The 27288-nt window shown below is 41.5% G+C and overlaps 1 protein-coding gene across 2 annotated transcripts in view; it reads right to left on the bottom strand.

The window, feature by feature from the left end:
* col5a3a (collagen, type V, alpha 3a) overlaps positions 1 to 27288 on the bottom strand; it is a 112144-nt gene that overhangs the window by 46872 nt on the left and 37984 nt on the right. Inside the window, exons 6-23 of one of the 2 annotated variants that reach the window (XM_041235632.1) lie at positions 23758 to 23883; positions 20366 to 20995; positions 18335 to 18448; positions 16207 to 16365; positions 15581 to 15637; positions 14992 to 15033; positions 14638 to 14700; positions 10671 to 10745; positions 10396 to 10479; positions 9840 to 9896; positions 8887 to 8940; positions 8111 to 8164; positions 7472 to 7525; positions 5950 to 6003; positions 5360 to 5413; positions 3118 to 3162; positions 1292 to 1345; positions 505 to 549 (exon numbers count right to left, since the gene is read on the bottom strand). In XM_041235632.1, coding sequence (XP_041091566.1) covers positions 505 to 549; positions 1292 to 1345; positions 3118 to 3162; positions 5360 to 5413; positions 5950 to 6003; positions 7472 to 7525; positions 8111 to 8164; positions 8887 to 8940; positions 9840 to 9896; positions 10396 to 10479; positions 10671 to 10745; positions 14638 to 14700; positions 14992 to 15033; positions 15581 to 15637; positions 16207 to 16365; positions 18335 to 18448; positions 20366 to 20995; positions 23758 to 23883 — 1821 coding nt within the window. The remainder of the gene's footprint in view (positions 1 to 504; positions 550 to 1291; positions 1346 to 3117; positions 3163 to 5359; positions 5414 to 5949; positions 6004 to 7471; positions 7526 to 8110; positions 8165 to 8886; positions 8941 to 9839; positions 9897 to 10395; positions 10480 to 10670; positions 10746 to 14637; positions 14701 to 14991; positions 15034 to 15580; positions 15638 to 16206; positions 16366 to 18334; positions 18449 to 20365; positions 20996 to 23757; positions 23884 to 27288) is intronic. The other variant, XM_041235633.1, reaches the window with a different exon arrangement.

The following is a 27288-nucleotide window of genomic DNA, read 5'->3' on the forward strand; positions in this document are numbered from 1 at the left end:
GACAAATCACAAATCGTTTTTTTGCTGCGGTTCGTTCTAAAAATCATGACCAAACCAGGAGGTGGTTCTGAAGATATCCACAGGGATGGAAATAAGACTCCCATTCCATAGCGGTTTGGTCTATTCCTGGTTTTGCTATGAGTTTAATGACACACAACTTGCTACCTATACACTGTGCCTTATAAAGTTTGTAGTAAAACGTGGAATGGGTGAAACAGCTATGCAATGTTTCCATGCCTGTATCCACATATTCAGCATAGCTGTTTTGCCTGCTAACAGTTTTCTTTAAATCTAAGCCATCTACCAGTAGAAGAAGAGAAATAAATAACGGCACCTCCACCCCAAGCTAATCTGAGTTAATAGCAGTCACCTGAGTTTTAAAGTGAGCTTCAAAGGATAATTCCTAGAACATATGCATTTAGAACTGGATAGCTGCCTATTGTCTTTTGCATCAGAAACTAAAATGTATTTAAAAGAAAGACTATTTCTTTCTTATATAGTTACCAAGTTTCCTTTAGGTCCTTGAACTCCATCCATTCCGCGAATTCCCTGAAAGAATAAAAAACGACGACGCTTTTTAAAATCAACGATGAAAAAAATGATTACAGTTGTTTGTTGTTTTTGCATCAAAGTTTTTTAATACCAGTGTACAATGTGCACCAGGTTTCTGAAAAAGAAAACTAAGGACTCTTAGCATTTTTCTGGCATGGCTTGGGTGCACATAATTCCCTTAGAAGGCACGGTCAATGCTAACCGCTACTTAATGGTTGTGATCATCTACACCACATGTTGCAGCATTTCTTTCCTGCCGGAGGGGGGGTGTCTTCCAGGATGACAATGCCCCCATCCACTGAGCACGTGTGGTAACCCAGTGGTTTGATGACCATGACACTATTTTTTTCCTCCTTGACTTTCCATTACATAAAAAAAAGTGCACTTTCATCAAAGAGCGTGCTAATCCGTGAACTCGGCTCACAGAGTTCCTTTTGGTCTCAACGCCACCTGGTGGATGTCTGCTTGCACTTCACCTCCAGGGTCTCGATGCATTTTTAACTGGCTGAATTAAACCAGGGGCGGAGCTTAGCCCAGGAATGGAAAGTGCCAGTTTTGGCCACTCATGATACAGTGGCACTTGAGACACTGCTTCAAGCACATGCACATTTGAAAATGCACCAATACATTAGAAAACATATCAGGTTCTTTGTCTGCGGGCTTCAGTTGTGCAAGGTCTACGTCACTGCGGACCCACTGTGTTGCCCAGCTACCACTCTGAAATGGAAATGTCACTTACAGGCTGTCCAGGGGGGCCTGCAGATCCTCGGGGTCCAACTAAACCACGGATACCCTGCAGGAAAGAACAAGAGAGTCAAGATGCATGGAAAGCAAGCAAAACAATCAGCAGCCTTACTAGGGACAAACGCTGCACAGCGGGTCCTGACACAGCAGCTCAAGGCACTGATTAATTGCAGCAGTAAGATATAATTTCCCATCTGTGCATCCGGAAAGAAACTAAATAAATATCACAAGAGAATAATGCAAGAATAATGTAATCATTATTAACACTGTTTCAGGTGCTGGACTTCACAATAAGCTTTCAACTACACAATAAAAAATCGAGAAGGGAGCGAAGATTTTTAAGTACCTTTAATTCTGCCCAATGCAATAACACACATCCCTGCGGGTTGCTTGAAAAACAGAATGAGCCTGTGCCACATGCCTGCGGTGCCTGTCTGAAGTCGTCAGCTGCTAAAGTAATTTTAAGAGGCAGAGTTGGGAGCCGGGCCTGCTGTGCAACTTGGGTGAGGTGCCAAAGCCTCCCATACACAACCGACACCTGCGCTTTGCAGGGAAAGTGACTGATATGGAAATGACAACATCGCCACTGCAGAGCTGAAGCAGGTTCCCGGTGCATCTCTTCATTGCTGAGCTCCTATGAGTAACATCAGTGCAACAGAGTGTATTCAAACGCATTCGATGCAGCTTGAAAACAAACACAGGTGAGTACCGGGTGGAACGGGGACTATTTTTGCTTATTAGAATAAGAAATATGATATATAGCAAACACGGACTGGAGAGGAGGGCTGTAGTAGAAAATTATTGACCCGAGGGAAGACTATTGGGGGCTATAATTGCACTCTGGAGGTAATAATAGTCTTCTCGGGGGGCATTTAATTTTGTACTATGAACTGAGTCTGCAGTACATATTTAATAGATGAATCAGTCAAGAAAATAAGCGAGCAAGGCTGGATAGCCATTATGACTTTGTTTAAAATAGCTGACGCATCACACGTAAATAAATATTGACGCATACATTTTGTTTAAATATAGCTGACTTAAATAAATAATAAATAACAGAAAGAAATAACAGAAAAAGTTTCTGAAGTTCATACCGTACAGTTAGCAAAGTTTTTCTCCATCTGGTTTGCAGACTGCAGCATAATTCCAGTTTATATCCCGCCCGTCATATTGGTTTACGTCGTCGAGTTGAATTTGTTTGAATTTCAGTCAGGAAACAGTGCCAGTGCTGTTTTAATCACCATTGCGGCGTTTGGAGCGGCTTTCTTTTGTTTTGTGTTTTGTAATTAATTTTCTGTTAAGTCATAGAGTTGGTGTTCAGCCATTTTATCTTGTGAAGAGTGTTGGGGAGAAAGGCGTTCCTTTGAGAAGGGGCAGGACTGACAGAGATGTGAACCAATCACATGACAGACAGAGACTATTGACCGGTTGTGTAACGACGTTAAGACAGGGGGATGCAATTGGTAACGACAGAGCATCACACAACACTGCCCGTTGCATACACATAACGAGATGAAAAGCAAACGCGTCTTCCTGTAGGATAGGGTGCACATTAACACGCAGCTCTGTACAAAAAGACGGGCAGTCTAACGAGGACCGTGGCATGGAATCTAGCAATACTGGAATGGAAACTACTGAAGTCTGTGCGGAGAGTCTGTAAACAAAGCTACAAAGTGAAAATGCAGAATAGCTCAATCTGAAAATCACAGTGAAACCTGCATATTACCTCCAAGCAAAGGGCCATGTCTTCAGACAGAGATGATCTAACATGGGATATACTGCATCGCTACACAGGGTAAGTGCATTCATTCACATACTCACAGGTTCTCCAGCCAACCCTCTTGGTCCTGCAGGTCCATCAGGTCCCTGTGACACAAAGAGCAATACGTGTTACACAACGACTTGCAATTTATAAGAGAGCGCCAAGACTAACCGCAACCTCCTGCTGTTGGTATCTAACAGCTACAGCCAAAAGTTTTGCATCACCTGGAATTTTAGGATGAGACATAAAAAAAAAATATATATATATATATATATATATATATATATATATATATATATATATATATATATATATATATATATGATGATATAATTTTGATATTTTATTTAACATCATGTAATCAATAAAACTACAAAATGATATTGCAAAAGCCATAAAAGTACTCCAGTAATGTTAGATTTCGAAATGTCACATTTTCCAATTTTTGTCAGTTTTGAGTTAAGTACACAGAAAACTACAAAGCTGTATGTAATTCAATATGTTAATGTAGAATTATTCAGCAGGTTTCATTCGACTTCATGAAGCACAATGAGTTCATTCTATAGTGTTGTGGAAAACATTTGGCCACAGCTGCATTCAGAACGCATTCTGGGGATTGAAATATGCAAACTGTCTTCATATAAATGTTCCTTTGAGAATGTTGCTCGTTGATATGTTTGCCATTTCATTTATTGGGTTTCTTTCAGTATTTCTAAACATACAGTAAATTGACTCTAAAACAAATCCATGAATGAAAATGAACTCTCCCAAACTGCAAAAAGAATGCACTATGAGCGGGATATTCATGTAGCATGTGTCTGTGTGTGTGTGTGTGTGTGTGTGTGTGTGTGTGTGTGTGTGTGTGTGCGCTATAATAGCTAACTTCAAACTTCATAGAACACACTATTACAATAGAAGAAAGCCTACAAGCAGGAGCAGGGACAATCCCAAAGATTTGAGAAGCTCGCAGTACTGAAGGGAGCAGAAGGCAGGAATCACACAGCTCCAGATGCTGGCTTGACACATTCCCCCCATGCGTAACGTGACTGGAGCCCACAATGCTCTCTCATCCCAGATTCCAGATTGGGAGGTCTGCCTTGAATCTCAATGTAATTGTCTGTTTCTTCCTCCTGTTTACGGCTGTCTTGCAAACTGTGTCTGCACTCCCCATCTGCCTGTCACAATCAGCTACCTTCCTACCTTTTTTTTTTTTTTATCAATCCTCTCTGAGCTTTTACCATAGACTCCTCACTTCCAAAACATTTCCATGGCTACAAAACCCCACCGAGTGATCTTTAGAGAACTTGCAATGCATAACGTAGCTGCTGGGTTCCAATTTTGTAAAATTAACAGACGTTTGACCTCTTTCCAAAATATCGGCGTTCATTAAAGACCGGAGTAAACGCTTTGAAAATATGACTCTCTGTATCCAGTAGTCCATTTGGATTGCATTTGGGTATATAATCTGCTAATTTCCTACAGCTATGCATGTGGTCTGACATTGCAAGGAAACCTCCTTCCGTGGGTGTGTGTTGTTCTTAAATGTTATCAAATTACTCTTCTCAGCTAATCAAGTTTCATGTTAAGAGGGCAATATCCTTGTATATCCTTAATAAAACATTCCCAAATTGTCCAACAACAACCTTGTATGTGGGTCCAACATGCAATCCTCAATAATTAAAATGTATATTAATATCTGTTCTATGTACAGTCATTATTTTGAGCAAATAGCTTGCATGCCAACCTATCCCGATAACACAAGAATGTTTTTTTTTTTTTTTTTTTTTTTTTTCCAGATACTTATCATATTATGCATTCTTGTTATACCTATGTGTGCAGATTTCAAGATATATGTCTGCTTCTTGTTATTCTGAGCGTAGGTTGACTGAGCAGTGCAGGGTATTTTAATAAAGAGGATAGAATAGCTTTAAATTAATCTCGTGCTTGGGGTGTACTAGCTCGGTCTTTGTGGTTCTAAGCACCAGCGCCATCTAGTGAACACCCCCCGTGGATTGAGGTTTGATGTTGCCTGCGCTTCCTAGTGTGAAGATGTATTGCTTGCAACAGGAACTCAAGAGCAACTCCTCCCAACTACCTTGGGTCACAGAGTTCTCAATCTGAGCGATTGCCATGAGAAGAACCAATCTGTATGATTGCAAACAAGGGGACTGTACAATAAGATTCAAATGCATGTCTGGAGTCACAGTGATTTGGATTCAGAATCTTGAAAATCATCCGCTGAGCCAAGCCGGATTTGAACCCAGGTCCAGGGATCCTCCACTACTACTGCGGTATTCTTACCCTCTCGCCAGGCTCCCCGGCAGGGCCATGAGGTCCTGGCTTTCCAAGTTCTCCCTAAAGACGAGAGAGAGAGAGAGAGAGAGAGAGAGAGAGAGAGAGAGAGAGAGAGAGAGAGAGAGAGAGAGAGAGAGAGAGAGAGAGAGAGAGAGAGAGAGAGAGAGAGAGAGAGAGAGAGAGAGAGAGAGAGAGAGAGAGAGAGAGAGAGAGAGAGAGAGAGAGAGAGAGAGAGAGAGGGGATTAGCTGTCCGACATAATAACTAATAGCCACATCCCTGTCCAATCTCATGCTAAGTCACACAGCAGCCCCATTATTCCAATGGCACACATACTTGCAGCAGGAGGAGGTTATACATTAGAACGCTAAGAACTGATCTGGCTTTTAGTAAGCAAACAGACATTAAAAAGGGAGTAGCCATTGACGTTTTATAGGAAACACATCTCAGAAAACACAGGGGATATGCACCTTTTGGCGCACCTTAAAAAAAAAAAAAAAAAAAAAACCCTTAGCTTTCTATTAATAAATACAGTGGCACTGCAAGAGACCAGGGTTATGTGCTTTAATGTAACAGCAATCTATTATTTGCACTTACTCTGTGTCCTTTATCCCCTGGGAGGCCTGGAAGACCGTCAAAGCCTCTGTCGCCCTTTAAAACAAAGACAAGCCATTAATAGCTATTGCTTTTTTTAAATTTTTTCCTAATCAAATGTTATTCGCACCTGAGTGAAAATGTTTAAGCTCATGTTCTACTGCAGAAAGTGCCATGCTGGAGAAATAATTAAGCGCAATCACAGCTACGGAAAAATGTAGCCAACATTAACAGACTAATTATGCGTCCTGTTCATACCCTGCTCCCATATCTGATACTGTAGAGAATAATACCGCCACATATGCGGCCATAATTTGGGCCATAAACCTCCAGGCTTTAATGAAGTATTTTTATAAAAGGAGAAAAAAATGAATATTGTTAATGTCACAAAATGAGAAACAAAACACATTGGAAGTGTTCTGGAGGACTTGGTCTATATTACTTAGCAGTTTGCTTCCAGTTCTGTGAAATTAACAGCTGTGTTTTCCCTTTTTCAAAAAAGCGAATTAAAGACTGGAGGAAACGCTTCATCAGTGCAACGAAGTGGCTTGAGCCAGAACGGTTGTCTACTTGACTTAGTTCCTTATCGGTTTCGCTTTTTTACTGAGTGTTTTTTAAAGTGGTTGGTTATTACAGCTGCCCTAACAGATCCACTTCCCAGAAAATGTTACAACTCCGTCACACAAAATCTACAGCAGCGTGTCTCTGTAAGTGTACAGCTGTGTCACGATCAACAGCGTGAGCCGAAGACTACAACTGAAACACTTCAGCGTCAGCATCGCTCTGACAGGCCCAACAAGTCTGAGGTCGCAGGTCATGAAACAACAGCACGCAATGATTAGTTACAGTGTGGAAGAACACATGCTATGGAATACCCATGCTAACTTTCATTTCAATAGCTTAAAGGGAATGTATGTATGTAAAGGGATGAAAATAAAACCATTGCATAGCAGTTTCATCCACTCCAGGTTTTAACACCAGCTTGATCAGCCCCAGTGTACAGGTAACAATCTCAGGAATGAGGAATGGAACTGCTGTGCAATAGGAGTCTTATTTCCATACCTGATGTATGTATGTATGCATGTACAGATATAACGGTAGAGATCTATATTCCCATCACTGGGGATTACAGGACAAAAAAAGGGTAATCAAAAAGAAATGAGTGGAGATGAGGAGGGAGTGAGATGAATAAAGGAGAATAAAACAAGATGATCCGAGAGGCCCTGCCGCCACCGTCGGTGGGTTATTTTCCAGCAGAGCGACGGAGCAAGAGAGAGGAGAGAGGAGAGAGGAGAGAAGAGAGAGGGACCTCTCAAAGTGACGGGGAGCTAATTAGACATGCAGGTGAAATCAAAAACCGTCCCATGGCTCTGTACGTTTTCATTCTGATCTATTTCAGGAGAACAGGGCTGACAATTCAGAACTGAAAAGAATCCTTTTCTCAAAAAAAAAAAAAAAAAACACACACACACGATTTTAAAACAGTATCACAGTTCATGCGGAACATTAAAAAGAACTTACTCACCTTACCCCCCACCTCTCCAGGCACGCCTCTGATCCCGTCTGACCCTGCCCGCCCCTGCAAAACACACGGCACAGTCACTGCAACCACCCCCTGGGCCATCAAACTCGATTCTAAGTTGGAATGGAACGGTGGCGCAGTTACCAGGTCAGAAGACTGGCAGTGGGTGAGCCAATCAGAATACTTCCTTACATGAAGTATCACACTGCGCTAGAGATGTCTCCTGTGATACAGCCCAGGCAGCACTACTCAGATACCCGCACTCCACAATAACAATATATATGTATAGATATTTTATAAAGTATCACGCTGTGCCTATCATAATTGCACTGCAGTCTTAATGTATTGTTCCAACTGTAGTGCTTTGATCGTTCATATGATAACTTATTTTGCGAATGAAACTGTATCAGAAACCCTGCTTTTTAGTTTGCATCCGATGGTCTGTTTCAAATATAAATCACGTCACATTTAAATGGCTTGTATTGTTTAATTGTTGCTGTTCCTGTATAGGGTGCTTTGTAAGATACTAGCTGATTTTCACCCACTCTTTTTGCACCAGAAATCGGTAGACTTGATCTAATCCTGAGTTAAATATAAAACCTAAATCTAGACTTCGACCCAAATCCCTGTTCAGATTCTCACCCTCTTCCCAACTTTTCCTGTCATTCCTACTGGACCCGGAATTCCCTTTGGACCCTGAAAAACAAGGATATTCAGATGAAACCTGGAATCAACCAGCGCCGTTGATTACAGTGAATCAGCTGTCAATTTATCAGTGCATTGAGAACACTTTGTTATTCTAAAGCAAGAAGTAAAAAATGTGTAGACTCGTATGCAAATGAAAACATGCATGTGCATATTACTATACATCCTAATATAATACATGCATTGAGACTGTATATATATATATATATGCATGACTTCAATTAGGGCGATCAGTGAATGTTTAGTGTGCTCTAATTTGCTCTTAATTGTACTGTAATTCTTGATATGTATTTTATTTTGGTATACAACTGCAAGTCGCCCTGGGTAAGGGGCGTCTGGTAAGAAATAAATAATATTATTAATAGTTGATTAAGGCTCGCAAATTCAAATCCACGGAGTTCGATAAGTGATTGCATTAGCTCTAACTGGCATTGATCACGTTTAGAGAGGACTGGAGAGGTTACAAATACTCATATAAAAATCGAACGGTTATCGGATTGCAGCCAAATGCTATCCGAAACATCTGCACGTGGCTGTAAGCGTATCGCTTGGTGAGGATTGGTGCGAAATGAAGGCAGTTGTCATATTGACCCGGTGTAGTGTTAGGGAGGTATAAGGCTTCACATTTTTTACCCTAAAGCACAGCGATGGTTTCAAAAGATTAGAATTAATTAACTTCATATTGATGATCTTTTTTAATGAGAATCACTTACCTGGGGTCCCATATCACCTGAGTCTCCCTTCTGACCGGAAGCTCCAGGGAGACCCTGAAAATAAATACACAAACAAACGCAGGCTTGAAAAACTGAAAACACAGTGCTGGAGAAAGAGTTAATCACTCCAGTTTGTAAACGTCTAGCTAATAAAGCAACACAGCAAAAGCATACAGCCACTGTAAGAAGGGAAAATATTTTTAAAAAACCACAGAAACGCTTGTTGGAAGTTATACCACCCAAGCTTATCAAAGCAAAACGATTTCTGCTCGTGGAGCAACTGACTTAATTAGTGCAGATTTGTCCACGGCACTTGAAGATTATTTCCTTTGAACTTCGTCGAAGGAGAGGAAACGGCCTTCAGAAATCCCCAACGATTAAAGGCAGTGAACTGTGAAAGACCCACACTGCATATTTCATCGTCAGGGTCTCACGACACTCAAGCTTGCGATTTCCATTCGACTGAGTTTTCACGACCGTGAAGGCATTCGATAAGGGACACATTAAACTCTTGTTATTAAAATCTACATTCACATTTCAATTGAAGAGCGGACTGATTCTTCTTTTGTTACTTGACAAGGCCCAATTATAGATTCACCTGCTTAATAACCAAAAACTATTTTCTGGTACTGTAAAGAAAAGATGTTGGAAACACTCACACGATAACCCACAACAGTTTATTTTTTTTAGTAAATTGAGTGCATTTGATTTTTAAAAAGAAGCAAGGAGAGGTTATCGAAAGAAAATGATCCCTTAAATTGTGCATGGACAGGTCTGTTTTTTTTAAATCATACTGCTTAACTAATTTTACTGTGGAGCTTCTCTATGTCCACTGCTGACAGATCTCACTCAGTCCTCTATCACAGGGTAATGTCATCGTCCCACAGCGCTGCGGGTGTGTCTGTGTGTTTGGTATGTTATCACATGGTGAAAGCATGGAGCAGTGTGCGTACCAGAGGCCCCTGTCTCCCGGTCATCCCCATCGGCCCAGGAGGTCCTTTCAGAGAAAGCTACAGGGACAACAGAAAATGTGTTAGAATTTAACATCCTGATACTTATACATTTAGTACAGGTGATTCCTAGCTGTCTGCGTAGATAAATCAACGTACGCAAGCAAGAAGAACTTCCTGTGCAAACTCTTTGGCAAAGATTCATGAGATTTGGAAGTCTTTTATACTCTTAACAGCCTCCCTCTGTGCTGGTGGAGCAGAGAAAGAGAAAGGGAGGCTCTTATATTCTCTTAACAGCCTCCCTCTGCTCTGTGCTGGTGGAGCAGAGAAAGAGAAAGGGAGGCTCTTATATTCTCTTAACAGCCTCCCTCTGCTCTGTGCTGGTGGAGCAGAGAAAGAAAAAGGGAGGCTCTTGAGCTCTTAACAGCCTATTTCTCTATTCTGTGGTGGTGTAGCAGAGGATAAAAATGAAAAAAGATTGCGTGTGACTCGAATGCGAAGACTTGGAGGAGCTTCAACACCACGGTGGCTGGGGGAGAGAGGTGCAACGATTCCTCACCTTGGTCTGCTGGAGAATAGCCTGAGCTTGAACCTCTTGAGCAGAAATTATCGGACCCTTCTGACCATCGTTTCCATACTGGAACTGTGAGGGGAGGGGGGAGAAAGAGATGACGTCACCCGCATTGCATCAGCAGCATTGTATTTTAAATTCCAAATAGCAGACAGCACACTGTGTAATACTTATGTAGAATGTAAAATCATATAAACTGAAAATTCCACATGTGATCAGCCTTATTCTCCATATGTCTATATATCATTTTAGGTGGAACGTACCGGTAACATCAGCATAGTCCCTGGAGGACCTGGTATCCCATCAGCCCCAGGAAGGCCCGGGCGTCCAGCAGGTCCCTGTTAGACGAGGGGGGGTGGAGAGACACAGACAGAGAGGGAGAGCGAGAGACAGACAGAGAGGGAGAGCGAGAGAGACAGACAGAGAGGGAGAGCGAGAGAGACAGACAGAGAGAGGGAGCGAGAGACAGAGAGGGACAGAGACAGACAGAGGGAGAGAGAGAGAGACAGAGATTAGGTCTGTCAGACTGTATTAGCAATGACCACGCACAGGTAAAGACATGCAGGATGAACTCTAATGGATGGCTGTAGGGGATCTGAGTTCCAGACACCTGAGACGCATCTGCCAGCACCTGGGTTAACTTTATCTGAGCCAACCAGAACTCATTTAAAAGCACAGAATCATTTTAAAAATGTTCCCAGTGTTTTAGACCCGTCACCTGGCAGGCTATTCCATGCATTTATGACTCTCTGTGTAAAAAGAAAGTGCTTCCAGCCTGCTGCTCTAAACTCAGTTTTACTGTGCTTGGATTAACTTTATCTACCGTTTATGATTTTAAAGACTTCAATCAAATCCTCTGTTCCTCTTCTTTTTTCTAGGCTGAAGAGATGGAATTATTGTACCTGTCTTGCACAGAGAGCTGTAAATGCATTGCTTCCACGTCAAGCAGTAATGTCTTAAAAATCAGGAACGTAAAACAAAAACAATTCGATTCTGTCCTGGTAAATCAGATCACCTTAGTAGGGGCACATGGTTTGCTACAAAGGGCCTGGATGGACAGAACGGACTTCTATTATTCATTAGTATAATCACTTAATGATTCCCATCGCAGCTCTTTCATTCCCAGCCAGGTCCCTAGTTATTTAAGTGATCACCTGGGTCCCTGATCGTGACAAAACACAGTGTAAGAGAATCGCGTTTTCAACATTGCGTGATGCTGTGGGGCTACATCATTCACTGTCAACAAAAAACAGTTCAGCCGTAACAGAGAGACGCGCGCTCCCTGGAATGAAAATAGCCAAATTCCAAAAAAACAAATAAATAAATAAAAACGAGACAGTACGGTAAGAGCCTTCTCCAGATGGTCTGTCATTCAGCCCTAGGCTGTAGGATTTTAATTTTTTGTTCTTTTCCTCCAGCACCAGCTACAGAGATCGTCTTGACATATCCCTTATCAGAGCCCATAAATCACAGGGCTGCAGAATTTCATCTGATAGCACTGTACTCTCTGTCTTGTCAAACCCCAGGTCCTCCCTGGAGAAAGCAGCTCTAAAGCTATTCCCGTGGTAGTTGTTCCAGCACTGCTAATAAAAGAAGGAAGCCGTGACAAGGCATTCCTCAACGGGGCTTGCATATTTACTATAAGCACTCAAGGTGAGGCAAAGCTGATCTAAGAGACACATTCACAATGCAGCGTGCATGACAAATATCTATATCTTCAAACAGACGCTGCTTGAGATGTATGACCATGTTCATGTTCGTTTATATGACTGGATTTATAAATTACTTTTTCAGAACGATGCAAAGGACCCCTTATGTGTAAATGACGTCCGAAATAAATCAACCTGATGTACAGAATTATTTCACAGGTCTTTTATTTCTGTAGCGTTGTACAAATTATTTATATAACTTTGGTTTGAAAGCTGATTAAAAATCCAAGTATATTTGAATCAGGTTACATTCAAAAGCTTATTTTAAATACATATATAAAAAATTAATCTCAGCAAAATCATGATCAAAATATTTTTATTTGATATTTTGCAAGTCTGGTATGTATATATTATATATATATATATATATATATATATATATATATATATATATATATATATATAGATAGATAGATAGATAGATAGATAGATGTATCAGCTAATCAAGAACATGTTTCAGTGAGGATAATTTCTCAATATCCACGGTACATGCAATATATATTAGCATTCTTTTTTGTCCTCCAAATTCATAATAAAGAACAGGTATCTGAAACAGATTCAAGCTTTGAGAGTTTATACAAAACTGCAGAATAAATGTATTATATTAAACATAGTCAAACACTAGTGCGGGCGGCGGGCTGCGTTAACATAAAGGTGACTTTCATGTCGGGGGTTTTATTTTTTTTGTTTGCTTTTTAGTATTGCTGTAAGACTCAAACCGCTTGTTTTTGTTCAGGTTTAGAAATAAAGTAAATTAATATCCAGCACTGTTTAGACCAGTAAAACAATCCCAGCGGCTGTGAAGACCGGCCGTGAATTGAGCGCAGTAGCAGCTCCAAACCAGCAGTGGGTGCTGTAGTGGGAGCCCAGCTGCAGTCTATTTAGAGTTCTTTATTCTGTGGTTTACTGAACAGTACCCCCTTCTGGATTAAACAAGTACTGCAGGTAAAAAGTTTGCAGAAACAAAGCTGTTGGCCTGTGATTTCATTATTTAACTTGATACAGTAACATTATTATTATTATTATTATTTTTTTTTTTTTTTTTTTGGAAGAGTAAATAATTGTGCGCAGCCCCATGGAAGCTCCCGTCCACAGTCGGCAATGGAATTTTATATATATATATATATATTATATATATATATATATATATATATATATATATATATATATAGGGCGCGTCCTGCACTCCACACGGCGTGCCTTTACCGGATGCTCCACTTGGGAACCCTGCGACACATATTTTTTGTCCAAGGTCGTTTTGAGCAGAACGTGCCTACTTTGTTTAGCAAAAAACATGCAGCTATTTAAAATAGTTAACAGGAAATGTACAGCTACGGTCAAAAGTTTTGCATTGCCTAGAATTTTAGGGTTTTGATGAGCATTATTTAGATCTTTTGTTTTACATCAACAATCAAAGAAACTACAAAATGATATTGCAAAAGTCTACCGGAAGCCGTGATAACAGTACAGTCGTTCATGTTAGATTTCCAGATGCCACATTTTCCAATTTGTGTGTCAGTTTTTCGTAACATTCAACAGGATTCATTTGATTTTATGAAGCAAAATGTGCTAATTCTATAGGGTGATGCAAAACTTTTGGCCAGGGCCTTAGTTAGCCATCCAACATAGTTAGCTTTGCCAACACCAAGTAACTCTGTAAGCCATACTATAGCTAATAAAACTGTTTCAGAGTCTTATATGGAAATACAAATTATACTGGGGCAAACATATGACCAAGACTTGTTAACTGGCCCGCTCTGTTTTGTTATTCCATCCTCTTTACAGTCATAAAGTCTGGTCTTAATTTTAATATAGCTTTTAATGTATTCTTCTCCCCATCCCTCACACAGTGTGGCGTGTTCTGGAATAGGGAAGCACCTAACAGCTGAACAGCATGACCAGACATGGATTCCCCTTCTCTGTAGGGTTGAGTACGAATAAGGTCTGTGCATATCAAACACAGCACCCTGGCGCTGAATTTCTGCCACGCACCAAAAGGAACTCCTGTCTCAAAACTCACTGTGTATGATATCACCATATGAGTACCATATGGGATCCATATGGACCCTGTAAGTAGAAAGTGAGTTTCAACACGTGTTTGTATAACAATAGCGCTTGCTCATGTCCCACCACAGTTGTGTCTGTTAGACAAATACAACCCATATGCTGGTGCGGCAGGCAGGCTATTGTTTTTTATTTGTTTTTTAGACAAGAACTAGTCTGAGGGAGCAAGAAACTCGATCCCTCTCTCCCCCCTCAATAAATAGAAACACACTACAAATAAGATGTTGAAATCTTGCCGCAAAACCTCACTTTTAGCAACTGAAAGTAAGCACGCTCTTTTAGAATCAATATAGAGAGAGACACGCCTGAGCTTGTTGCCTGTACACTGTGGCTAATCAAGCTCATTGTAAAACCTGGAATGGGTGAAACCGCTGTGCAATAGGACTGTTATTTCCTTGCCTGGAATTGCAATGCATTTTTCAATCAGACGTTCAGCTCTGATAAAATCGCTACTCACAAAGTCTCCGGTGTCCCCAGGTAAGCCAGGGTATCCCATTGGTCCTGGGGTGCCAGGTTCCCCCTGAAAAAGAGCAAGCGTCACAGTGATCGTTAACCCTTTCTATGGTGCGCACTGTTACACGAGAACACCAACTAACGTGCCTGTCTTTATCTGTGTTTTACACTGACCGACCGCGGTGGTGCAACACTAATTTAATTAGTAAGAAATCTGGATAGGAGTTGACTTGATCAGCCAAATACTGCAAAAAGTAAAATCTGGATTTTTAGAGCATTTTGCAGTACCATGGAATCCAGCTGGATTGCATCACCCACTTATTTCTAGGGGTAGGTGCAGCTTGGGATGGGAACTTACCGGGGGTCCTTGGGGGCCAGGAGGTCCCGGTACCAGCATTCCCTAAGGAGAAGAACAGAAGGGTTCATATCAGCTCCGAGGGGGCTATAAGCAGCGTGGACAGGCCCCGAGACTGCTCTCCAGGACAGGGCAGGCTTGAGGGCTTGAGGCTCGAGACCCTGGGCATGTGGAAACTCACGCTGCCACTGCCTTGTGGAGACTATTCTGTCTCCAGTCTTCAATTCTGCCAAATGCAACTCCAGAAATTATAAATGTGACACTAGATTTTTTTTTAAAAAGTCATTTCAAATGAAACAAATATACTGTAATGATACTTAAAAATCGCAAACAGATGTGCTTTCTGTCTGAACGGAATGCAGATGGTCATGCAACTCCTCGGTCTCAAACTATTTTATCTATCATACTTTTGAAAAAAAGTGTGTTTTTTAAAAGATGCCTGCTCTATTTTGTTGCATTAGTACACAATACAGATAACTAACACTGTGTGCATTGAAGCAGGTTTCCCTGAGGCAGTCCCTTTGTGAAGGCGCTTTCAAATTTGTCATTGCATTGTTTGTTGCAAGTGCGGGACTCAATATCGCTTCCTTACCGGTTCAATTACTGCTGGTTCTCCCTTTTCTCCCTTCTCAGGTGGTCTTTTTGTCTCCTAAATAAAAGAACACAAAGACAATAAAGGTAAGAATCCTGAAGAGAAAAAAAAAAACAATGCATTTCAATTTAGTATGCTGTTAATGTCAGCTTTGACCTGCTTACTGCACAATACTCCAATTTCACTGTGGATATAGACACACAGAGTACAGAGAATTCAAGACCAGAAGCGATGTATCCAAGGAGAATCAGGGTCCAACAGCATACTCAGCATCAATCACTCGAAAAACGTCATGAAGAAGAAAAGTCACAGACAAACTGTCAACTCAGTATTTTCCTAACCAGCTGCAACGTTTACCCTAACCCTAACCCTAACCCAAACTTCAAACTTATACAACGGCAGCAGCAGTCTGCCTGGCTATTTCCACCACGCGATCTGAAAAACGTCAGAAACCGAAACGCTGTAGCTAATTATTAAAATAGTGAGTTTTGAGTTTATGAGTTACTTTTCTTCTTCATTTTACAGACTCACACACACACAAGCACGCACACACATTCTGTTTATGTCTGTTTCCTATTAGAAGTACACAGAGATGAAAACCCTCTCCTCATCTCCGCTGTACGTACGTCATAATCTTTGGTCTCCGCTTCCTCTCGCTCCACAGGCCCGTAGCGATCCTCGTACTCGCCTTCTACATACTCCTCGTATTCATTCACCTCGTACTCCTTCACCTCGTAGGTGCTGTCCTGGTCCTCGGGCCCCACCTCCTCATACTCAAACCCCTCCTGCAAAGAGGCAGAGACGGCACGACCCACATCACTCACACGCCAGCAGTACTCACAAGAACATAGGAGCAGTTTGAGAATGAGGCAAGGCCATTCGGCCCATCGAGGCTCGTCCCTTTTTAGCACACCCCTCCCCTACTGAGGAGGGGACAGGGGACGGGACTAATTTAAAAGCACAGAATCTTTGTTTTAAATGTTCCTAGTGTTTTAGACCCGTCACCTGGCAGGCTATTCCATGCATTTATAACTCTCTGTGTAAAACAATGCTTCCTACCTACTGTTTATCTGATAACTTTTACTCTGTTATCATTTACACCCTCTTGTTCTCTCTGTGCTAAATTGGAAGTCTTAGGTTAACTTTCTCTAGACCATTTATGATTCTAGAGACTTCAATCAAGTCCCCTCTTTTACTTTCTTTTTTTCTAGGCTTTAGAGGTTTAGTTCTTTCAATCTTTCTTCATAGCTCATGTTGATCAGCCTAGCTGTCCTTCTCTGTACCTTCTCAAGTGCGGTGATGTATTTTTTGTAGTGAGGTGATCAAAACTGCACCCAGTATTCTAGGTAGGGTCTAGCTAGGGCATTGTATAATCCTAGCATAACCTCCCTAGACTTGTATTCCGTGCTTTTTGCTATTATAGCCTTACATTCTATGTAATTGCCTCACCACGCTGGTGAGATGCTTGTAATGATGACTCCACTATAACCCCGAGATCCTTTTCAAAGTCCCCTATTTCCATCCTGTTCACTTTATATTCATAGCATGGATTTGCACACCCAGTATGCAATCATTTACATTACTCCCAATGCTAGGATACCACAACAAGGGAAAATATACAGCAGATGACCATGACCGATGGAACTGAACAGCAGAGATGGCCATGCATTGCTTCACCTAAAGCAGACATCCCCCGATACAGGATTCATCTTATCCAGTCTCAGCACTGTTGCTGAGAACATGCGTTAAAAGCTCTCACTGAGCACAAAGCACTTGTTAAAACACTTCCCCCACCCACCCTCTGGATCCAGACCTCGCCCGTTCGTTCATCCAGGACTCCAAATACATTAAACCAGAATAACACTTAAAGGAAGGTTCACAGATGTGCACCAAAAAAACCCACTAATGAAGCCAAAAGCAACTGGGGGAGCAACGCAAAACCCAGCGATGGAGGGATGGGCTGACGTCTTCTCTCCCAAACAGATTGTTACTTTGCTGCCCACTCAGTAACTAGCCCATCTTGTGTTTATCCTGCTTGAGAAAGAGACAGCGGCGCCTTTTCCTGCTTCGATTTTAGAGGTTTTACCCAGGGCTCTGTACCGGCTGATGCTGTTGAAAGACTGTGTTCAATATATTGACATCATAAATGTTTTAATATATGTAGGTTAAACATTAGCTGGCCTTATGAAACGTGCAGTAAATGATAATTTATGTTAACGGTTTGTATTTCAATACAATTTCATATCACTAGCAAACAGGTGTGATTAATCAATAGCGTAGATCGCTCAATCGATCAATAGAAAATGTCAAGATTAAATATACATGTGTATATATGTATATATGTATGTGTGTGTGTGTGTGTGTGTGAATAATTCATTAAAAAAAAAATCAATGATACACAGTGCAGTTAGTTTATAAGAATCACTGATATAAGAATCAACCACATATAGTGATCAAAAGCACTGGGACCAAATCATTCTTATACTAACCATGCCAAAATAATCTGCTTGTAAGACTCATTTCGGGGGCAAACTGACTTCATGTAATATGGTACTTGATATATTGTGGTTACTGGTGATTCAGGCTACTGTCTGCCAAGGCCCATACCAAACTGTTCTGCTAAGCCCTGCTGTTAAATGATGTAGTCAATTGCCATGTTGGTGAACCCTGCTGCTTTAATAAAGAACCCAGCTGTGCCTCATCCCGGCTGGGATAGAGGCTAACCGCACCAGCCCCTAAGCAGCGTGTCCATACCTCAGTGACATTGGGCCCCGCTGTCACAGTGGACACGGGGATGTTATCGTACTCGCTGAAGTAGTAGTCTTCCTCCAGCTCCTCCGCCTTTGGTCGCTTGGGTTTCTCCTCATCCTGAACAGAAAGAGCACAATTAAATCTGCAACGTTTCCCTTAAAGAAAAAGTTTACCGCAGTAAATTTACGCAGTCGTTTTGCTCCCGTGCAGTTTAATATGGTTTTGCGTGTTTTTTTTTAACCCTTTGAGGTACAAGGACATGTGTGCCACGCAAATAAAAACGCTCCTATTTTTCTGCAGTGAGGTGCACGAAACAGGGTTTAAAATACACTGACTGCTTGGGATCTGGTCATCCAAATGGTCAGTTCCCTTCTCGTGATGCTTGAGTCGATCTCGAATGGATTTTAAGAAGTTTGAACAACACGTGCTCCATTCCTTTTATACCTGAAGGGGTTAAGTAGGCTGTACTGTGCCTCTCTGGGATGTACAGCCTTACCTCTGCTTTATTACACTTTGCTAATCTTTTACTGCGGTAAGCTTTTATAAGGGACTCTCCTTTTCAGTCTTGTTTTAACACCGCTCTTGCTAGTTCCTAGCGGTCGTTAGCTGCCGTACTAGATTCGCTGCCACTACTGCTGCAATCAATTGTGTTGGTGAAGTTTTCCATTGTTAAGAGAAGTTTAACCTTTACTGTTTGTTGATATTTGCCGAACTTAAATCAGCTGGAGCCGAAGCTTTTTCCTGGTGTGCTCCTCGCCTGTCCTCTTTTCCGGTTGAGATCAGGCAGGTTGATACGTTTGATTTTAAGTCTAGATTGAAAACATGCTTTTTTGAATGCCCTTGTATATGAGTGGTTGTAGCTGGAGTGTGTTGCACAGATGAGCTCTCTTGTGTTGTTTTTAACTTTGCACAGCGCTCTGGGATGCCATGGCGTGAAGGGAGGGCGCTATATAAAAATACATTTCTATTGTATTGCATTATCTCCATATGATATGCCAACTGTGCCTGTTTCTAATACAATACTCTGTGGCCCCTTTAAAAACACTGTAAACTAAACCAAATTAGCTGTCATTGATCCAGACTATTTTAGTGTTGTAAGATAGATGTAAGAGTCCACATGGAACCCACTGCGAATAGCGTGAACTGAAAACTTCACCTCCACAACATTGAGTTTGGAATGCTCTGTTAAACACTAGCGACATGACCTGTAAGATTAGTTTCTACTTGTGGGTGAATTTGGGTCCGCTGCTTCAGGTCACACCATTAATGTATCTTTTTAGATACATTGACAATTATAAAACACAAAGAAAATGCATTTTTCTTTGTACCTATTATGAGTGCTAAAAAAATGTTAATGATTATTTATTTAATTAAATAGTTATTAATAAATGCTGCAGTTAGCGGATTAGGCTCTCTTCCATCTGGGTTACTCACACTGTGGGATTTTATCAGGTTATGATATGTTAGGTTTAATGGGGATGCTGTGAATGGGAAGGGAGCGCAGCATGACCTCTCCTTTATGTCTGAAAATATATTACAGACAGTGCAAGACGCAGCAAAGGTAAAGCCGCGTGTTTTTTTTGTAAACACTTGCGGGGGGTTCTGCAACAAGTTTTGTTGCGGTCGACAGTATCAGAAAAAAAAAATGCAACCATTTAAAATCTAAATTTTTTAAAATAAAACTATAAACTATTAAAAACACATTGTATCGTATCATGAAGATAAATATATAGATAAATCTATATATAAATGCATATTCACATGTAGTATTTATATATGTATTGGATATACATGTATACAGTGTATATGCATTCCTCTAATTCTAACAGGAGATCGTCTCTTGTTGTCTCTTGTTGTCTCAGTCACAGTACCTCTAGGGAGGTGAAGGGGTACCCCTGCTTTATTACCGTGATCGTATGATGTGGATGGCAGTTAGGGGATAGGTAAATGAGTACTATGGTTAGGAAGCGTTAAGGGTTGTCTACAGCTATGTGGTTGGGAGTTCTAGCTTTACAGCTGTTTTCATATTTCTACCTCTTCCCCAGAAGCTGGGTTTATCGTCGCTTCGGGCAGCAGCGTAGCCACCACAAGGGCCTCTTGTATCAAATCAGGCAGTGATGTAGCCACCTCAATGGCCTCATCGACTGCCAGTTTGGGCAACAATGTAGCTACGCCAAGGACATCCTGCATCGGTTCAGGCAGCGATGTAGCCACCTCAATGCCCTCGTCGACTGCCAGTTTGGGCAACAATGTAGCTACGCCAAGGACATCCTGCATCGGTTCAGGCAGCGATGTAGTCACCTCAATGCCCTCGTCGACTGCCAGTTCGGGCAACAGTGTAGCCGCCCCATAGGCATCGTTTGTCAGTTCAGGTAATGCTGTAACCTCCTCAAGGACCTCCAGCATCTTTCCAGGAGGCAGTGTAGTTGCTATAAGCGACCCCACTGTTGGTTCAAGCAGCGTGTCAGCCAGCAGCAGTGACTCTATTTCTTCTTCAGGACCCAGCACGTGTTTGTTCTTTCTACCCTCTTTCTCGGTTTTTGTCTCAGAGGATTTGTCCCTCTTGTTTTTAGACCTTTTGCCTTTTTTGTCTTTTTTCTTTTTTTTGTCTTTTTTCTGTTTTTGGTTGCCGGGGGCTTCCTGCAGCCCCTTCTGCAAGTAAAGCTGGACGACGGAAGCAAAAGAAGGAACAAAAACACATCAAACAAAGAAAAGGAAAGGATGACACAAGCAAGAGCGACACAGGCCTCGGTAACACGGTCAACAACACAATGGAGGCCAGGGGGGCCAGTCTGTTAAAAATGCAGGTGGGTTTGTAGAGTCCTACTCTTTAAATACCATACAAACTGTGCAATCTCACATGTGACCGCTTTGGGTGGGAAACTGCTAAAGCACAGCGGCATTAATCAAGCCGAATCTTAGCTTTGTAAGGTAACAGCAGGAGGATTCGTAGAGTGAACAGGTACCCACACACTAGCATAAGAGAAAAAAAATCATGTAAGTGAACTCCGCAAAAGAGCAATCGTTTTAAAAAATGTAATCAAGCACTGATTTTAGTTTCAATGAAATATTCAAAGGATTACTCAGGCAAGGAACCCCAGCTTGCGTTTGCGAGAGGATGTCACACAAACCTCCGAGCACAGATCATAATGGACCACCCAGCCTGAAAGGTGAAAGGCACACGTCTTTGTTGATTAGAGGCCAGGGATTACACCCACAGCTCTGGTTAAAGGTTTTGCATCACCCTATAGAATTAACTAATGTTGCTTCATAAAGTCCAATGAATAACGTTAAGTTAACATACTGAATTACAGGCGGCTTTGTAGTTTTCCAAATACTGAACAAGAAACTGGCAAGAATTTCAAAATCTAACAGGACGAACTGTGGCTTTAGGTAGACTTTTGCAATATCATTTTGTAGTTTCTTTGATTACATGATGGTTACTTTTATTTATTTTCAAATTATATCCCAATCCTGAAATTGAAGGTGATGCAAATCTTATTGCCATAGCTGCACTGTAACATGACCAAAACAAAATCTCTCTCTCTCTCTCTCTCTATCTATATATATATATATATATATATATATATATATATATATATATATATATATATATATATATATATATATATATATATATATATAGTCTGATAGAACCAGATGGACTAGTCTTGACTACCCCCTGAACCTGGATATTGATTGGTATTTGGAGCTATTTCTGGTAAAATGGATGCTAACTTGATGGTACAGACTGAAATGGCAAACTCAAAATCATCCCCCCACCTTAGTCCCTACAGATTTGCCGCCCCCTCTCTGTCCACAATAAAATGCTGAGCAAGATGTTTCTTTGAATAGGACAACCCTGTCTTTGTTTTCTGTTCTTTACTAAACCACACACACACACACACACACACACACACACACACACACACACACACACACACACACACACACACACACACACACACACACACACACACACACACACACACACACACACACACACACACACACACACACCAGGGAGGACCAGGTCTGGTTTTTATTCAGACGAGATGACTTCTAATCAATCTGAGAGTACATTTTTCTCTTGCACTTTGTATGCCTGTGGGATCTATGCATTCTACCGCTTTTAAAATCACCCCACCCTTGCAAGGTGAAAGCTGGACCAAATTTAGAGCACAAAACCAACCTTTTGCCACGGTCTCTTGAATTGAGAATACAGCCGTTAAATGTAGGATGATCAACCCTCCTGGTCTTTGGTCTTTGTTCCACTAGCCTGTATTTCACTGAATCAGTCTGACTTCCTTCCAGGTCTTAATCACTGATGTATTTACCTCAAGGACCGGGTTTGTGCAGCAGTGGAATTTCAAGTGTAGCATCAAGACACCATGGCCAGCATGCAAGAGGACACAGGGGCAGCGTCACATGATGCGTCACATGATGCGTCACATGACCGCAGCAAGCCTGTCACATGATGCTTTGCCAACCCCTTATACCGTTGCACTTCCTGAACATTTCAACTTGAATCATATTGGAAATGTTTATAACCAATCTTAAGACGCCCTCCTGCATGAAATACTGAATACGAAACAAACTGGCCTACACTGTACACTAGGCTGACACCTGTACACTTAGCCTGCATATTTCTAGAAAGTCGCTTAGGCAAAATACTAAACGTTGTACCCTTGCAACTAAACTTTTAACACCCTAAGTTGCTAATGTTGTAAGATACACAGTTTTTACCGTGTCCAGGTAGACAGACATATAAATAGGAATTAGCAAAAGTCACACACACACACACAAACAGAGCACAATCTTTAAATGGAATAAATTTTCTTCCATTCGGTTTTTGGAGAGCCATACTTCATAACTGCAATCCTTGCAAACTCCTGAAAAGAAAGCAGTCATGAGACAACACCGGGAAAGGGCGAGGTTAGTGTAAATACTAGATTCTGTAGAGAAAATAAAAATAATTGTTAAAGTACAGGAAGCCTAAAACAAATATGGAAAACCACACCATATACAGCTATGGTCAAAAGTTTTGCATCGCCCTATAGAATTATAAAGTTGAATGAAACCTGCTGAATTTACATCTTTCCATATAACGGAAAACTGACAAAAATGAACACATTTCGAAATCTGACATGAAATACTGTACTGCTATTATGGCTTGTGATGGGATATCATTTTGTATTTATTTTTATTTTTTATTACAAGATATTAAATTAAATGATTTAAATGATGGTCCTATAGTGGTTTTTCAATTATGTCTCGATTCTAAAATTTTATAGGGTGATGCAAAACTTTTGGTTATTACTGTAGCCACGGTCCTTTTTCTTCTTGTTTCTTTTTATTTGAAAGTAGTTGGAGGGCTCCTTGTTCCCACTCTGCATTTGCTCAGTGGAGCTTGGCAGTCCTCTCACCTCTGGTGCGGGGTCCTCTGCCTGTAGGGTGTAGGGCAGGGCGGCATCGCAGTCGGGAATGTAGTGCTCACAGTATTCAGCAGCTGCCTTGGGGTCCTCTAGAATCAAAAGCTGCTGAATATCTCCCTGCAAAGAGGAAGAAAACACAGCAATCAGCGCTCTGCTGGAGCATAAAGAAATCATTTCAAACTAAGAAATAATTTTATTTGAGATCTGAGTGCTCTACAAGTAAAGGAATGTCTTTGTTATTATTATTATTGGGTCATTTAGCAGACTCTTTTATCCAAAGCAACTTACAGAGACTAGGAGGTGAGCTGTGCATCAACAACTGATGCAGAGTCACTTACAATAGGACCTCATCCGAAGGACGGAGCACAAGGAGGTTGAGTGACTTGCTCAGGGTTGCATGCAGTGAGACAGAGGCTGAGCTGGGATTTGAACCGGGTACCTCCTGCTATCAAGCCCTTCTCTTAAACCATTAGACCACCAAGCCTCCAAAAGAAAACATTTGTCTTTCTTCAATCAATCAATCAACCAATCAATCAATCAAAACGTTTATTTATCCAGATGAGTCAATTGAGAACAAATTCTCATTTACAATGACGACCTGGCAAGAGGCTCACACAACCACAGCAAACATCATCAAACACAATGCAAGGGCGTTTAAGCATTCTCCGATCTCATCAACCTAAAGCTAGAATCACTTTTACGCCGAGCAATTCAGAGTGGGCGGGGCTACCAATCCTGGAGAACAGAGATCAGCCCTGCCTCTTATCCACTCTGAATGCGCTCGGTGTCTGGCCAGTAGGGTTCGCTGTTGCGCGATGAGGAGAAGCAATCCCTGACTGTTTCCCATCCCCCCACCCTGGGAGCGTCAGAGCCAATGTGACGTCCTCCTCAGGGTCCCCAGCAAAGTTCGGCCTCTTTGCACAGCCCGGACACGACCTGGCGCCGTCCAAGCTGTGTGACTCCTCCTGCGCTCCCAGCGGCAAAGCTTTAACTGGATGAGCCGCTCTGGGACCCCTGCTGTTAGTGAACATAGATACTTCCGTGCACAATGCGAGGAAGGTTTGAATCTCAGCAGACCAGATACATTCTCAGATCTTTCCTAAAGGCTGAGAAATCTGACTTGAGAAAAACTGTAGATTGTCCATCACGGTCCTGTCTTTGATCTGTATCCAAGTTAGTGCCATCGATATAACAGCCGCAAAACCACTGCACATGGTATCGGCATACTGGAAGGGCCGCCTGGTTAAGTGTCACTGTCGTTTACTGTTTAGTTTCCTGTGTCCTCCTGCTCCCATCGGGAAAGGGGTGTGGTTCTCAATGCGCAATCGTTGGTGATTAATGACTGCTTCGTAAATCACGATCCTGCTGTCTGTAAAACACGTGGGGGGGGGGAGCTCAGTAAACAGACACATTCTCTCATCGCATGCAGGTGGTCAGACACCACAGCAACCAAGACACAACAGAATCAAGAAAACAACTTTTCTGTATTTTTTTTTTTTTTTTTTTTAACATTCAAGAGCAACAAGTTTTAAGGTTCCAAACCAAAATCATAATCTCTTAATGCCTGATACCTGATACAGTCCTACCTCCCCAAAAAAAGGCAAGCTGTAAAAATCTACTGTTGAGGCTAAAACCCCCCTTGCCTTTAAAATCTCTTTCAGCTGCTCCATCTCCTGTTCCCATTGCTGGTCAAAGATTGTGATGCTCTTTTAAAGAGAAATCTGGCTTATTCACTACACTCCCCATATCTTTCTATCTCAGTAAGGTTTGTGTTAAATCTGCCGCAATACAGCAAAATGTATTTGGTTGAGTCAAACACACTACTAATTTGCATTTTCTGATTGACAAAAGCCGAAGACAAGTGCAGCTGGTGCTGGAGTCAGGATTAAAAAGAGCGGAAGTTCCCATGGTGCCTTGCGTCTTTCAGCAGCCATAGCCAGCCACAGACATACCAACTAATACAGAGCTGGCCAACCCTGGTCCTGGAGAGCCACAGTCCTGCAGGGTTTCTGGTTATCTTTAAATCATTAACGGGTAAAGACCTGGAAGAAAAGTTAGTGTTGACCAATTAAGAAAATAATTGGTTCATTAAGTAATGGACAACTCGGGTGGAACGAAAACCAGAAGACCCTGCGGCTCTCCAGGACCAGGGCTGGCCATCCCTGCTATATGAAATATATAACCTTCAACTGCAACATCCTACTGTATAAACACATCTTAGACAATGGTTAATGGTTTAGGACCTTTTTAAAATATATATATATATATATATATATATATATATATATATATATATATATATATATATATATATATATATATATATATTGTATATTTAGATCTAGACTATTAAGATCCCATATCTGGACCGGTGCTGCCTTTGAATTTGCAGTTTTCGCATTGAACTGCACTGTTTTCCAGCTGAACTAACATATAAAGGCACTCGCTGCAAAGCCTCAATTAGCATTGCTTCTTTTTCTCAAAAGGCAAAAACACACAACTCGACAAAGTGCACTTCAGGGCTGTTGTGGTTCGTTTCTAATGTTCGGCACAATTCAGTGCTGCTCAATCTCAAAGCTTCATCAAGTCGGGTCTCCAAGGATCCCGATGGTTCAGCATCACGTCCAGTTCAAGGAGACACTGCAGCGCTGTACTGCATTACAGTGGTTGAGCTTTTCTTATCCCCCAGCATTTAAACAAACAGTTCCTCTGGCAGGCACCCCCTGGCTGTTTACACAGTTCCGCTCACACACCCGTTAGTGATAAAAGATGCCTTCATTCAGACTGCGAAAGCACAAAGCTGCTAGATAACTCCTCTGCTCAGCTAAATAAGGGCCGGGCTGCAAGCTTGGCGACTCATTTTATGTGAATGTGCACAGCTGTAGAACTCTTGTACAAAGCATTTTTATTGCACTTGTCGTTGGCAGGGGGTATAGGAGTTTATGAGTTTGTGAGTTGATTCAAGCACTGTGAAAAATGAGTGGGGTATTTATTTATTATTTTTTTTGAAGACCCCACCCTGTGGATTAGTTTTAGCAAATCTTGTTTGTTACATTTAACTCTTGCAAATAATTTTACTAAAACAAATTCAATTAAGGTACTGAAATACCATGGAAACTGTTACAGTAAAAATGATTTTTATCTTTCTATAATATGGTGGCTCTTTGCTGTGTTATTTGCAACATAACAGACTGTATCACTGTTAGTCAAACTTGCCCTCCCGTTCACCTCATGGTAGCTATGTCTCTGTTATCCACTGGTGTTTTTTTTAAATTTATTTTTTAATTGTGTTAAGTTTTACGCTGAAGTTCCTTGTCATCTGTAAACAAGATTGTTCCGCAGTTTAGTCTTCTGTGCCCTCTGCGTTGTCAGGAAAACCACAGACGTTGCTGATGGCCCGGTTTGTTTACATTCCCCACAGTTTGTTTTTTTAAGTGTCGGGAACGATCTCCCCCAAACCCCACCCCCTGCTTCCCATTCCACTGCCACGTCCCCTCTCGTATCTGAGATGAGGTCTATAAA

Source organism: Polyodon spathula, chromosome 38 (genome assembly GCF_017654505.1).
Source record: "Polyodon spathula isolate WHYD16114869_AA chromosome 38, ASM1765450v1, whole genome shotgun sequence".
NCBI lineage: Eukaryota > Metazoa > Chordata > Actinopteri > Acipenseriformes > Polyodontidae > Polyodon > Polyodon spathula.